General features: G+C 39.0%; 1 protein-coding gene across 2 annotated transcripts in view; it reads right to left on the bottom strand.

The window, feature by feature from the left end:
* Positions 1-14467, bottom strand: part of whd (carnitine O-palmitoyltransferase whd) — a gene marked incomplete at its 5' end in the record, with an annotated part of 70193 nt that overhangs the window by 25851 nt on the left and 29875 nt on the right. The window contains 1 exon segment of one of the 2 annotated variants that reach the window (XM_070080278.1): positions 7799-10599. Coding sequence (XP_069936379.1) covers positions 10594-10599 — 6 coding nt within the window. 2 annotated transcript variants of the gene reach the window in all.

The following is a 14467-nucleotide window of genomic DNA, read 5'->3' as shown; positions in this document are numbered from 1 at the left end:
ACAGAAATGAAATGGTACCCAGTGGCAGGGACAACAGAGAGACCAATGAACCCATTCTAAAGCCTGCAGCTGTCATGGACTACAACCTCAATATGTGCTTAGTGGACAAATGTGACATGCAGATTGGGTTTGCAGACTGTGTACGCAAGAGTTATAAGTGGTATATCAAACTTTTTCCATCTTGTTGATATCTCTGTGCTAAATGCTTATAACATATACAAGTTGAAGACCAACAAAACACCAAAATATGGTGAATTTAGCCTGTCAGTAATCAGACAAATAATTGCAAAGTACCAAGGAGCAACTCCTGCAATAGACCAGCGCCCACAGACGTCATCTCGTATGAGGCCTGGTGATCACTACCCCATACAACTGCCTCCTACTACTGCCAAGAAAAATGCTCAGAAGAGGTGTTATGTATGTATGCATACCACAAAATGCCCACAAACACGCAGAGACACTCGTTTTATGTGTGAGGAGTGTGAAGTGCCCCTCTGCATATACCCATGTTTCAAAGAGTTCCACAAGCTGCAGCAGTTCTAGGAACGTGGTTAGTGACTGTACATATGTATATATATTATGGAACAATAGTAATAAACATTGTTTTGTATTGTTTGTTTGTGTAAACAAAGTGTATACACAAACTAATAGTGATAAAGTTTGTTCTGTTATTGTGTTGTAAATAATGAGTGTATATTTGAACAATGCACCTTACATTGGTCTCACAGGCCACATAAGTTACCTGGAAAAGAAAAATATTGAAAAATGCAAGAAACCTTTGAATTAGAGTAAATAAAAGAATACCGGGTGGGCGGCAGTCGCCGCTGTTGCCGTACGCACGTCAATTTCTGCAAACTTTGGGGCTCTATATCTCGGTAAGTACTGATGGCAAAAATTTTTTTTTAGGCTTAAAACACTAGTAAAAATATTCCTAACATTTTCATAAGAAAAAATAATTTTTTTTTTTCGAATATTTGGCGACATAGAATGACAGTTTCAGAGAGGGGCCTGAAACAGTCAAAGGGTTAAACATGTGCACCTTTACGCGTGTCATCCTACTCGTGCTGCGCATCTGGATTCCCGTTCTTTAATTCTGACCAATCACAAGCCTTCCCTGAGTCGCTTCAGCTGAGTGGTGATGGCGTTTGCCGGCTTCCCATTGGTTGAGAGAACAAAATGTCAACACTTGTGGCTTGGCGTCGCCTAGAGTGGGTTTTTTCCATCTAGTGTCATTAATATACTCAGATTTTACCCTCTACAATGTCGGTAAGTACTGATTGTTGTGTTTAGTGTGTACATGAATAGTTTAGGCATATTTTGATATATACATAAAGTCTGTGTGAAGCATAATGTGAGTGTAGCATGCAGTTGAAAAAAGTGCAACAAAAGAAGGGCAGTCAGGATTGTCTCTGCCCAAGTAGGGACATAGTCCACTTTCAGTAAAATAAATATTTATAAAAAAAACCTCCAACACCAGGTCAAAATATGTCTGCATTTTGGATGACAATGGCTCAGAACCAGAGGTAGATGACCCTGAATTGCTTGATAGTGGTGATGAATACTTGCCGCTGGATGCAGAGGTGTCAAGTGATGAGGAGGAAGAAAGGCCAGCCAAAAAGCAGAAATTAGTCAAGAAAAAGAGAGGCATTACGATTGAGGAGTACCCTGATGAGGAACATATCTATGACGATCTTGCTCTTCAAGTTGAACCTCAGTGGTCCCAGGTTGACCTCCAAAATGACCCTTTGCTTCATAGACTTCCATTCTAGCAATTAGTAATATATAATGATTGCTCTTCCTCATGAATCTCAGGAATATGGGACTTGAAAGTTTTATCCCTTTGCAATGTATCCTTGTTGCTATTTCTTTCATTTTTATATTTTTCTAATACTTACAAAATGTTTTGATACAAGTTCCATTGATGTTTTTGATATTATATGTTTGTATAATAAATTTTAAAAATAGTTATTGGGTGTTTTATTAACAATTGCAAGTTTGCAACATTCAAATTTATACTCCCTATTTCGGGCATGGGCGAGTTTAACTGCCTTTTGCAGATTAGCAATTGCTCGGAAACTAACCGTCAGAATTCCATTTATATGGCCTCATTCATCTTACATTGAGTTACTCTATCCACTCTAAAGGAGTTAAGTGTGAAATTCCATTATATCAGACATTGCATGACAAAGGGTTAAATTACTGTGAAGATCTAAACCATGATCACTCAGTCCTGATTATGTTAGGTAAAGGGACAAGTGCAACTAATGTGACATTTTATTGCAGCAATGTTTCACTCTCCAGGAATTTTGTCAAGCTGTTACAAACAATACATGGACACAGAGGGTATATATAGGCTGAGAGATGTAAAGCACAATATAATCATTGCAGAAGTAGTGTTGTAATACTAGTGGTAGTAGTAGTAGTATGTGTGGTAGTAAAAGTCAACTTGTGCACAAGTTAAAAAGGTTATTAAAGCTTATTGCTTGGGTAGCATTTATTTAAAATAGGTTGAGCAAATATTTTTGTTAGTGGGTTGGAGTTGAGAAGGCCTGTTTCAGTGTTCCTTCTCTTTTATGTTCTCACATAGTATCAGCAGTAGCTATGTGATGGCAGGGTTTACTGTTTGGAGGAGGATTTTTGCTAACACTTCAGAGATGAAGAAGCTGCCTTTATTTTGCTTGTGTTAGAAATAGTGATTAATGATAATCTAAGGCAGGAGTTGGCAACCTTTTGGAGAGAGGGGGCCAGACAGCTATGCAGTCTCTTGGAGGAGAGCCATGTTATTATTTATTAACACATCGGCCAATTCCCACCAAGACAGGGTGGCCCGAAAAAGAAATACTTTCATCATCATTCACTCCATCACTGTCTTGCAAGAGGGGTGCTTTACACTACAGTTATAAAACTGCAACATTAACCCTTTCAGGGTCCGTGCTGTAGATTTACAGCTTTACATTCAGGGTCCAAACCGTAGATCTACGCCAAAATTCTAGCGGCGTCAAATTTAGCGTGAAAAGGCTGGTAGGCCTACATGTGAGAGAACGGGTCTGCGTGGTGTGTGCACCGTAAATAAAAATTCTAGGCGCCCGCATAGCATTGTGGGAACGCCGGCTCAGTTACCTTTGTTCACCATGCCTCGTCGCAAGGCAGCTCTCACTCCAAGGAAAATTGGGACTCTCCTCTTCCTATCTGATAGTTCTGACTCTGATGGAAATGGAAATGAAGACGAATTCTTTGGCTTTGATCAGTTAGTGACTGAAAGGAATGACCAGGATATCGATAATAGTGCAGAAAACCCTGACGATCCTCAACCTTCTACCTTTGGTGTGGGCACTCCTCAGTCACGGTCAGTTGTACCTCATCGCAAGAGAAAACTATTATTTTCGCGTGGCCAGGCCTCTGACTTCAGTAATGATGATAGTGACGTGGATTGTGATTTTATTGCTCTTGACGATCATTCGAGTAGTGATAGTGAAGTGATAGTGATAGTGAAGCGTCGGTATATACGCTGCCGCATGCACTCGGGTAGTGTTCCCTATGCGGTGCCCAGGGGACGGAGTACATCCCGGAGTACATCCCATGGCCCTACACCAGGAATAGACAGTGAAAGAGAGGATGATGTGGCTACACTTGGCATGGATAGACCACAGGCATCAGTAGGTGGTGGTAGTGGCGATGGTAGTGCCACGGCTATGCATGACTCACCAGCCCAGGCTGGGACCCACGCTACTGACTCCCCAATTCAAGGACAAAGCGGAGTGTCAGCCACCAGCCCACCACAACCACAACTACCAGCCTATGATGTCCAGTATCCACCAGCAAACCATATCTGGGATTTGCAGCAAAATCCCAATTTTGTTCCCAAGCCCCACCACTTTGATGACTCTCAAAGTGGAATTCTACCTACTTGTCCCCTTGGAACCATTGCCAATGAACTGGAATTTTTTGAACTATTCTTTGACCAGCCCTTGATGGAAACTACTGTCAGGGAAAGTAACAAGTATTTTGAGTACACCATGGCAAATACGATATCACCACAGTCAAGACTACACCGGTGGAAAGAGACAACTGTTGCAGAAATGTATTTGCTTTTTGCAACAATAATGCTTATGCCTCATGTCTATAAGCATAATATAAAAGCATACTGGTCCACAGATCGGCTAATTTCTACCCCAGTCTTCAGTGAAATCATCCCAGTGAACAGGTTTATCTTACTGTTATGCATGCTGCACTTCCCTGACAAAACCAGGCCTGACAGAAGTGACAGGTTATACAAGATTAGAAATGTTTTTATGTATCTCAAACAAAAGTTCAACATGTACTTTTATCCATTCAAGAATCTTGTACTTGACGAATCTTTGATTTTGTTCAAAGGTAGACTGTCATTGAAACAGTATGTATACTGAGCAAGAGGAAACACTTTGATTTAAAACTGTTTGTACTCTGTGACTGTAACAGTGGCCTGGTATTGGATATTGTTGTATACATGGGAAGTAAAACATTGAAAGATACCAGGATGTTATTGGGTATCTCAGGTGACTTAGTGAGAAGCATGATGGCACCTTATCTTGGTAAGGGGCATACATTATATACCGATAACTGGTACACAGGCCCTTTACTCAGTGATTTCTTGCAAGTGAACAAGACAGACGTGTGTGGCACAGTGCATTCTAATCATAAACATATGCCCAGGTTCAATGCAGGCACTCGTGGTGATGAGGTGCAGGTGTTTACTGCCAATGACATCATGGCATTACGGTGGCATGACAAATGAGATGTCACATTGTTAACAATCATTCACCGTAACGAAATGCAAGACAGTGGCAAAGTTGATAGAATGACTAATGAACATATTCGAAAACTAGTGACAGTGATTGATTATACACAAAACATGCGCTTGGTTGACAAATGTGACATGCAGATTGGCTTTGTTGATTGTGTTCGTAAGAGTTACAAGTGGTATATGAAACTTTTCTTCCATCTCATGGACATTTCAATGCTCAATGCATATAATATGTACCAAGTGAAGACTGGCAACAGACCACCGTATGGTGAATTTTGTTTGTCTGTTGTCAGGCAACTCATAATAAAATACCAGGTAACAACACCTGCTATACAAAACCGTCCTCGAACTCTTCAGGATATACCCAAGCGTTTGAGGAGGGAAGGTGATCACTTCATAATACAGCTTCCTGCAACTAAGAAAAAATTTGCTCAGAAGAGATGTGTTGTCTGTGCACAAACGAAACAACGACAACAAAGACGCAAAGACACTCGGTTTATGTGCGAGGAACCTAAGGTACCTCTGTGCATGGTGCCTTGTTTCAAGGAGTTCCACAAGCTGCAGCAGTTCTAAAAACATGTCCAGTGATTGTACATATGTAAATACGTATATGATAGAACATTAGTATTATACAAAAGTTGTGCATGTTTATTGTAATAAACAAAAGTGGTAACAATATTATGATAACTTTAGTGCGGTTGTTGTGTTCAATACAGTGAGTTGTATATATATATATACAGGTCTCCCTCAACATTCGCGAGGGTTAGGGGATCAAGAGCCTCGCGAATGTTGAAAAACCGTGAATGTTTGGTGCCCCAATATATTGTAGGGAAATATATTACAATACTGCTTCCTTAACTTGGTGAACCATGAATAATCATAAAATACATGAAAACGTCGTAAATTGTACTAAATATATACATGTTATGCTTTAATAACGTATGTTATTTAATAACATGTATGTTAACAACATGTATGTTATTAAATAACGCAGACTCCACCACTGCGAGTCCCTACTACCCTCCCTCCGACCCCCACAACTGGCAGCCAGCCCTCCCACCACTCAGTGTGGTGAGTGTTTTGTTTGTTCATTATTTGCTATTAAACTACAGAATAAATAATGTAAACTCATCCATGACTGCATATTGGAACGGCTATTAGGAAAGGTATTAGACTGTGACATCATGTGTTTACTCTTGAACACTGCAAAGAATCGAACATTTCTGCTATTGCTAATAACAACAACAACAATAATAATAATAATAATAATAATAATAATAATAATAATAATAATAATAATAATAACAATAATAATAATAATAATAATAAATACGATATAATTGAAGAAGGAAATTGTACAAAAATACGAAGGAGTGGTTGACACATCGTCAGTGTGACTTTGTTTATGCTGGAGTGAACATTAGTCTCCCTGCTCTTCCAAACATTTCACAATAATTCAGCGGTTGAGGCAGTGGTATTTAATAACATATATGTTATAAATAATAATAGTACATGTTATTATTAATAACATGTATTATTATTAACATGTATGTATTTAATAACATATATGTTATAAATAATAATAGTACATATTATTAATAACATGTATTATTATTAACATGTATGTTATTAAATACCATTGCCTCAATCACTGCCTCTACCACTCCAGTCACACTCAATCTACAAGCACCAAACACAATGAATTATTGTGAAATGTTTGGAAGAGCAGGGAGACTAATGTTCACTCCAGCATAAACAAAGTCATACTGACGATGTGTCAACCACTCTCTCGTATTTTTGTACAATTTCCTTCTTCAATTATATCATATTTATTATTATTATTATTATTATTATTATTACTACTACTACTATTGTTATTATTAGCTGTAGCAGAAATGTTTAATTCTTTGCAGTGTTAAAGAGTAAACGCATGATGTCACCGTCTAATACCTGTTCGAATAGCCATTCCAATATGCAGTCATGAATGGGTTTACATTATTTATACTGTAGTTTAATAGCAAATAGTGAATAAACAAAACACTCACCACACTGAGTGGTGGGAGGGCTGGCTGCCAGTTGCGGGGGTCGGAGGGAGGGTAGTAGGGACTCGCAGGTGGCGGGAAACTTAAATATGATTTGGCGGCTGGGAATTTGGTGGCTGGGAATTTGGCGGTTGGGAATTCGCGAAGCCCGTGAAAGTTGAAAACGTGAATGTTGAGGGAGACCTGTATACATTATATACAGTATTGGTCTCTCAGGCCCCAAATGTTAGTAGGAAAAGAAAAAAATTAGAAAAGAAAAGAAAAAACTGTAAAAAACGTAAATAAAGAAATGCGAGTATGTGGAAATTGTCGATGTTGCCGTGGCGGCAACATCTTGCCACTGTATCTCGGTAAGTACTGATCAGAAAATATTTTTTTTTGTTTTATTACCTTCACAAAACTATCTCTTTAATTAGAAGATTTACTGTTATTCAATACTGTAAGAATTGTATAAATATCATCACCATATTTGTGAATGTATATTAGACCCACCAGCTGATGTGTATTAGATGTGTGAGGTCGTTTGTTTACTCTTGAATATCGGCAAAAATTTAACATTTCCGCTACTTTGAGCTCAGTTTCAAGCCATTTCCAGTGCTAAAACCAATCAAAATCATCTCTATTTCTGTAATATGTCTTCCATTCTATCAAATGAGACCAAGAAATCGCAAATACAACTATAAAAAACATACGAAAAAACACTGCAAAGTTGCTGTTTCAATCGAAAAATCATGATTTCATTTTTTTTCTCTCATTATACACAGTGTGCTGCAGGATCTGTTTTATGTGGTGCACACATACCACATATATGTATTCTCTCATATCTAGGCCCAAATGTACCACTCACAGTTTATCAGAGTGAGCTGAGCTCATGGCGTAGATCTACGGTTTGGACACTCACCATAAAGCCGTAGATCTACGGGACGGACCCTGAAAGGGTTAATTCTGTAAGAAAAAATATACATTTTTTTTTTTCAAATTTCTTGGACACTTGGGCACCCCTTCTGATTTTGGCCTTGGACCCTGAAAGGGTTAACACCCCTCCTTCAGTGTGCAGACACTGTACTTTCCCATCTTTAGGACTCAAGTCTGGCCTGCCGGTTTCCCTGAATCCCTTCATAAATGTTATTCTGCTCACACTCCAACAGCACGCCAAGTATTAAAAACCACTTGTCTCCATTCACTCCTATCAAATACGCTCATGCATGCTTGCTGGAAGTCCAAGACCCTTGCACACAAAACCTCCTTTACCCTCTCCCTCCAACCTTTCTTAGGCTGACCCTTACCCCACCTTCCCTCCACTACAGATTTATACTCTCTCGAAGTCATTCTGTTTTGTTCCATTCTCTCTACATGTCCTAACCACCTCAACAACCCCCTCCTCAGCCCTCTGGATAATAGTTTTGGTAATCCCACACCTCCTAATTTCCAAACTATGAATTCTCTACATTATATTCACACCACACATTGCCCTCAGACATGACATCTCCACTGACTCCAGCCTTCTCCTCGCCACAACATTCATCACCCATGCTTCACACCCATATAAGAGTGCTGGTATAGCTATACTCTCATACATTCCCCTCTTTGCTTCCAAGGACAAAGTTCTCTGCCTCCACAGACTCCTAAGTGCACCACTCACCCTTTTCCCCTCATCAGTTCTATGATTCCTCTCATCCTTCATAGACCCATCTGCTGACACATCTACTCTTAAATATCTGAATACATTCACCTCCTCCATACTCTCTCCCTCCAATCTGATATCCAATCTTTCGTCACCTACTCTTTTTATCCTTATCACCTTGCTCTTTACTATATTCACTTTTAATTTTCTTCTTTTACATACCCTACCAAATTCATCCACCACCCTCTGCAACTTCTCTTCAGAATCTCCCAAAAACAATGACATCAGCAAAGAGCAACTGTGACAACTCCCACTTTGCATTTGATTCTTTATCTTTTAACTCCACACCTCTTGCCAAGACCCTCGCATTCACTTCTGTTACAACCCCATCTATAAATACATTAACCCTTTCAGGGTCTGCCCCGTAGATCTACAGCTTTACGTTCAGGGTCCAAACTGTAGATCTACGCCATGAGCTCAGCTCACTCCGATAAGCTATGAGTGGTAAATTTGGGCCTAATTATGAGAGAATACATCTATTTGGTATGTGTGCACCACATAAAGCAAATCCTGCAGCACACAGTGTATAAGGAGAGAAAAAAAACTGAGACCGTGATTTTCGATTAAAACAGCGACTTTGCAGTGTTTTTTCGTATGTTTTTTATAGTTGTATTTGAGATTTCTTGGTCTCATTTGATAGAATGGAAGATATATCACAGAAGTAGTGATGATTTTCATTGGTTTTAGTACTGGAAATGGCTTGAAACTGACCTTAAATTAGCGGAAATGTTAAATTTTTGTCGATGTTCAAGAGTAAACAAATGACCTCACACATCTAATACATGCCAGCTGGTGGGTCTAATATACATTCACAAATGTGCTGATATTTATACAATTATTACAATATTGCATAACAGTAAATGTTTAATTTTTTGGTTTGAATAAAAATTCATTATGTGAATAAAAAATCAAAATGGAATTCATTTGTAAAGCCTGAAAACATAACTAATGAGCAGAGGAAACGTTAGTTTAGTGTCAGGAATGCCTGCATTATTTATTCTGGATCCTATTTTGAAATCGGAATATTTTGAACTTTGTGTTAAATTGGCCAAATTACCAATTTCCAATCACTATTTTGTAGTTGAAACAGTTGACTGGGCGATTTCTTGTGCTCATTCTATAAAATAGTGTAATACTAGTGAAATAGCTAAGAATCTGGTCGGCTGGAATAATGTAATTGACCTAAAATCGGAGTCAAAGTCGGTAAAAATTGCCGATTAGTAAATATCGCTGACACATCAGAATTCACAAGAGCATAATTTCATCAATTTTCCATCAAATTTCGTACTTTTTGTTTTATTACCTTCAGAAAAAGATTCTCTACCATTTCATAAGAAAAAATAACTAACAAAATTTTTTTTTGAAAATTCTTGGACACTGGTGCACCCTTTGAAATTTGGCCTCTGGACCCTGAAAGGGTTAAACAATCATGGTGACATCACACATCCTTGTCTAAGGCCTACTTTTACTGGGAAATAATCTCCCTCTCTCCTACATACTCTAACCTGAGCCTCACTATCTTCATAAAAACTCTTCACTGATTTCAGTAGCCTACCTCCTATACCATACACCTGCAACATCTGCCACATTGCCCCTCTATCCACCCTGTCATAATAATTAAATAAACATTATTATTGAATGCAGATACCTACTGTACAGTTGTTTTACCACCAGACAACAAACTCAAATGAAAAACTCTGAGGAGGGAGGATACGAAGTAACTTTTCCAGGGACTGCTTAACCTTGAAGTGAGCTACTGCATCTGTATTCGAAACTAATTAGATAATTAGTGTCCAGCTGTTAAGGTGGCAGGCCAGATGAAAACCTCACACAGGCCAGGGTTGCCGACCCTTGGTTTAAGGCATTTATGTCTATGGAAATCAGGTTCTTTGATCACTAGTCAGGCGTTGTTGAATTTCAAGAGGTGATTGGTGGAATTCCGGTAGTGTACACAGGTGTTGTTAAAGTTATCGTTCCTATGTGCATTAATGTGTTAATCGAGACGTGTTTCGAGGTTTCTTCCTGTTTCACCCAAGTACAGTGGAACCCCGGATTTCGTACTTAATCCGTTCCAGAAGGTCGTTCTAAATCTGAAATAATGTAAATACAATTAATCTGTTTCAGACACCCAAAAATATTAACAAAAAAATACATTTTTTAAAGTATAACTATAGTTTTACTTACAGAAAACAATGAGAAATAAATATAAAGCACTAATGAAATGGATAAATGAACATTTAAATCACTATTACATACCTTTATTGAAGACTCTTGTTGGGAGGAGTGTGTTTGGAGACAGGACAAAATACTTAAATATGACACGCTGATATCAACTCTATGACTTATTTATCTATCACAATTCATCTAATATGACATAATACACAACATTATTAACACAGAAACATGATACAAACTCTACAATGAATAAAATATGTCATTACGTATGTGAGGAGTGGTGGTGGTGGTGTTGTCGTTGGGTTTATAAGGGCCACACTGACAGCACAAGCCGTACGTATAGTGGTGGTGGCGGTGGCAGCAAAGGCCACCACTACTATTCGCACAAACAATGTACGTAATTTATAAATAAGAAATATTTACACTTACCTTGGAGGAGATGATGGCATTGGTTTAGGGTGGTGGAAGATAAGCAGGGTGGCATATGTTGTCAGTGGCCCTATATACCTCCAACAACACTGGAGGAGTTTTGTGTCGTCCTTTTTCTATTGCTTAATAGCTTAACTTACCTGCTACACTGTTAATGCTACACTTTATCGCTGGCTGGCACTGTAGCCTTTATCGACTCCTGCTGCTTTAGTATCATACATACCGTAGAATCACTGAAGAAGACGCATTCTCCCCTCTCTCTCAGCCCTTTACCAAAGGGACTAGGAATTTTCTTTGGGCCCATGGTGGCTTATTTCGCAGTCACAATCAATAAACAAGCACATAAAATGGCGAAATGTTTCGGATGAATGCTCACTCAACCAGTGACAGAGCCAGACCGAAGTGGCATCCCGGCGGATGGACATGTCTGATACCTGGAGTTTACCTGGAGAGAGTTCTGGGGGTTAACGCCCCCACGGCCCGGTCTGTGACCAGGCCTCCTGGTGGATCAGAGCCTGATCAACCAGGCTGTTACTGCTGGCTGCACACAATCCAACGTACGAGCCACAGCCCGGCTGGTCAGGTACTGACTTTAGGTGCTTGTCCAGTGCCTGCTTGAAGACAGCCAGGGGTCTATTGGTAATCCCCCTTATGTATGCTGGGAGGCAGTTGAACAGTCTCGGGCCGAAATTCAAAGCAAAATTTCGCATAAAAAAGTGTCTGAAATCCAAAATCCAGTGTATGTGAAATCCAGGGTTCTACTGTATATTCTGTCGTAGCCTCCACAGGGTATAGTGTAAACCCCTGCATTGACTGGTTCATGGTGCTTCGATTTTGTCTTGGTTTTATCCCTCATGGAAGTGCTGGTTGTGATGGCGACTAGTGGTAGCTCGCACAAATACTTTAGAAACATTCAGTGCAACCTGGCTGTTGGGAAGGATTATAATTGTTAGGAGTGGTGTTGGTGTGTAGAGAATTAATGATCTGAAGGGCTCCTTTCTTGCAGTCTTTGATGAAAATGGAAGGAAAATGTAGAACAGTGAAGGTTTGATGTATGTATGTACACTCCTTGTCAAGAAACTCTGGACCACAAATTCAGTATGGTCTTAGGAAAAATCCGATGATGATGCTTCTTTTGGTCTTAGTACAGTATCTAGTGTCTAGGTTTCTGGTAAACTTGAAATCTTAGAGTGTAATCTACTTTGTGAATGAGGACATCTAGAAAAGGTAACTTGTCACTGGACTCTTCTAGTGTAAACTGGATAGCCAGTTCAACTGCACTGAGTCTTGCCAGTCAAGATATTAAGACCAAAAGAGGCATCAATTGGATTTTTCCTAAGACCATACTGAATTTGTAGTCCAAGTTTCTTGATGAGTGTATATACAATGCAGGGGTTTACTCTATACCCTGTGGAGGCTGTGACAGAATGTATGCAGGTGAAACAGCAAGAAACCTCAAAATACGTCTCAATGAACATTTAATGCATGTAAGAACAATAACTTTAATAACACCTGCATACAATACCAGAATTTCACCAATCACCTCATGAAATTCAATGACGCCCGACTAATGATCAAAGAACTTAATTTCTGAAGATGTAAATGCCTTGGATCATCATTAATCACTATTTCTAACACAATTAAGCAAAGCAAAGGCAGTTTCAACATCTCTGAAGTATTAGCAAGAATCCTCCTCAAAACAATAAACCCTGCCATCACACAGTTGCTGCTGCTGATACTACATAAGAACATAAAAGAGGAGGAACACAAATAGGCCTTCTCAAATCCAACCCACTAACAAAAATATTTGCTCAACCTATTTTAATGCTACCCAAGCAATAAGCTTCAATAACCTTTTTAACTCATGTACAAGTCGACTTTTACTGCCACATGAATTATTACTACCACTAGTATTACAACTACTACTTCTACAATGATTATACTGTGCTTTACACTTCATTCTAAGCCTATATATACCCTCAAAGCTCCTTGAGAGCAAAACGTTGCCACAATAAAATGTCACATTAGTTGCACTTGTGCCCTTTGACATATCGTCAGTAATTCTACCAACATTAATACAATCTTGATTATACTTTATTAGCCAAGAAATAGGGTAAAACTTTGATTCTGAAAAGAGGAAAGGTTGCTTTAAGGGCTGGAATGAATACAGAGTTTTAGATTATTTTTAAGTTAGAATTTTTTGGCTAGTGTAAAATTGGCCAAATTACTAACTTTTGAGCACATTATAGGATAGTTCTAATAGTTGAATGGGCAGTTTCTTGTGCTTAATCGACAGAATGGAAGATATACAGGGTGTCCACAAAAACACTCCCTGATTTCAAACAGGTATAACATGTAACTTTATTGTAATAATCTTTCACAGTTAGTAGCTTCAGATGCAGGATTTCATTCAGTTTTACGTGGTAAAGGCACTCAATGTGCGCCCAGCTTCTCCAGGGTTGCAGGTAGTAGTAGGACGTAAACTGTGCTTTTCACGTACCCCCAAAGGAAGAAGTCAGAAACAGTTAGGTTCGGTGACCTCGCAGGCCACTTGCAGAGGCCACTGGACCTGTTTGTGACTTCTATCTTTGGAGGTATGTGAAGAGCACAGTTCACATACCACCATTACCTGCAACCCTGGAGGAGTTGAAAATTTCGATCACTGAAGCAGTTTGCATGATAACACCAGATATGCTGCAGAGCGTCTGGACCGAACAGGACTATCACATCGATGTTTGCCGAGCAACCAGAGGGGCGCACAGTGAGTGCCTTTAATGCTACCCTATACCACATGAAACTGAATGATATCCTGCATTTGAAGCTACTAACTGTGAAAGATTACAATAAAGTTGCATGTTTTACCCGTTTGAAATCAGGAAGTGTTTTTGTGGACACCCTATATTAGGGAGATGGCTAGAAATTGGGTAGAATTGAGCATTGAAATTGGCTTAAAATAGGACTAAGGTGACAAATTGCCGATGTGTAAATTGTGCCCTGACCACCTGTTTGGCACTTGCATAATTCTGCAAGCTTTGCATCATATTTTGTGTTTTTGGTGTCATTAACTTCAAAAAAGATTCTCTATTATTTTTTTGGTAAAAAATCACAACAATTTCAGGGGTCACAACAGTGAAAGGGTTAACAAGCTGAGAGGTTGTGACTGCTGCTAGGCTGGCTAATGTTGGTCCAAAGACTGCAATTTATTTTCCTTAAATTTTTGTAGTCAGTCTTTTTTATTACACTTTCTAATGTTGCTCATGCTCTTTTATAAATATACAAGATATGCAGGTTTCTTATACACATTACTTGTCTTCTTCATCTCATTATTACCATTCAGAGATCTCTGCAGATCTA

This window comes from Cherax quadricarinatus, unplaced genomic scaffold, assembly GCF_038502225.1.
Source record: "Cherax quadricarinatus isolate ZL_2023a unplaced genomic scaffold, ASM3850222v1 Contig272, whole genome shotgun sequence".
NCBI lineage: Eukaryota > Metazoa > Arthropoda > Malacostraca > Decapoda > Parastacidae > Cherax > Cherax quadricarinatus.
The sequence above is the reverse complement of the archived record's forward strand: the minus strand, read 5'-3'. Positions and strand labels throughout refer to the sequence as shown.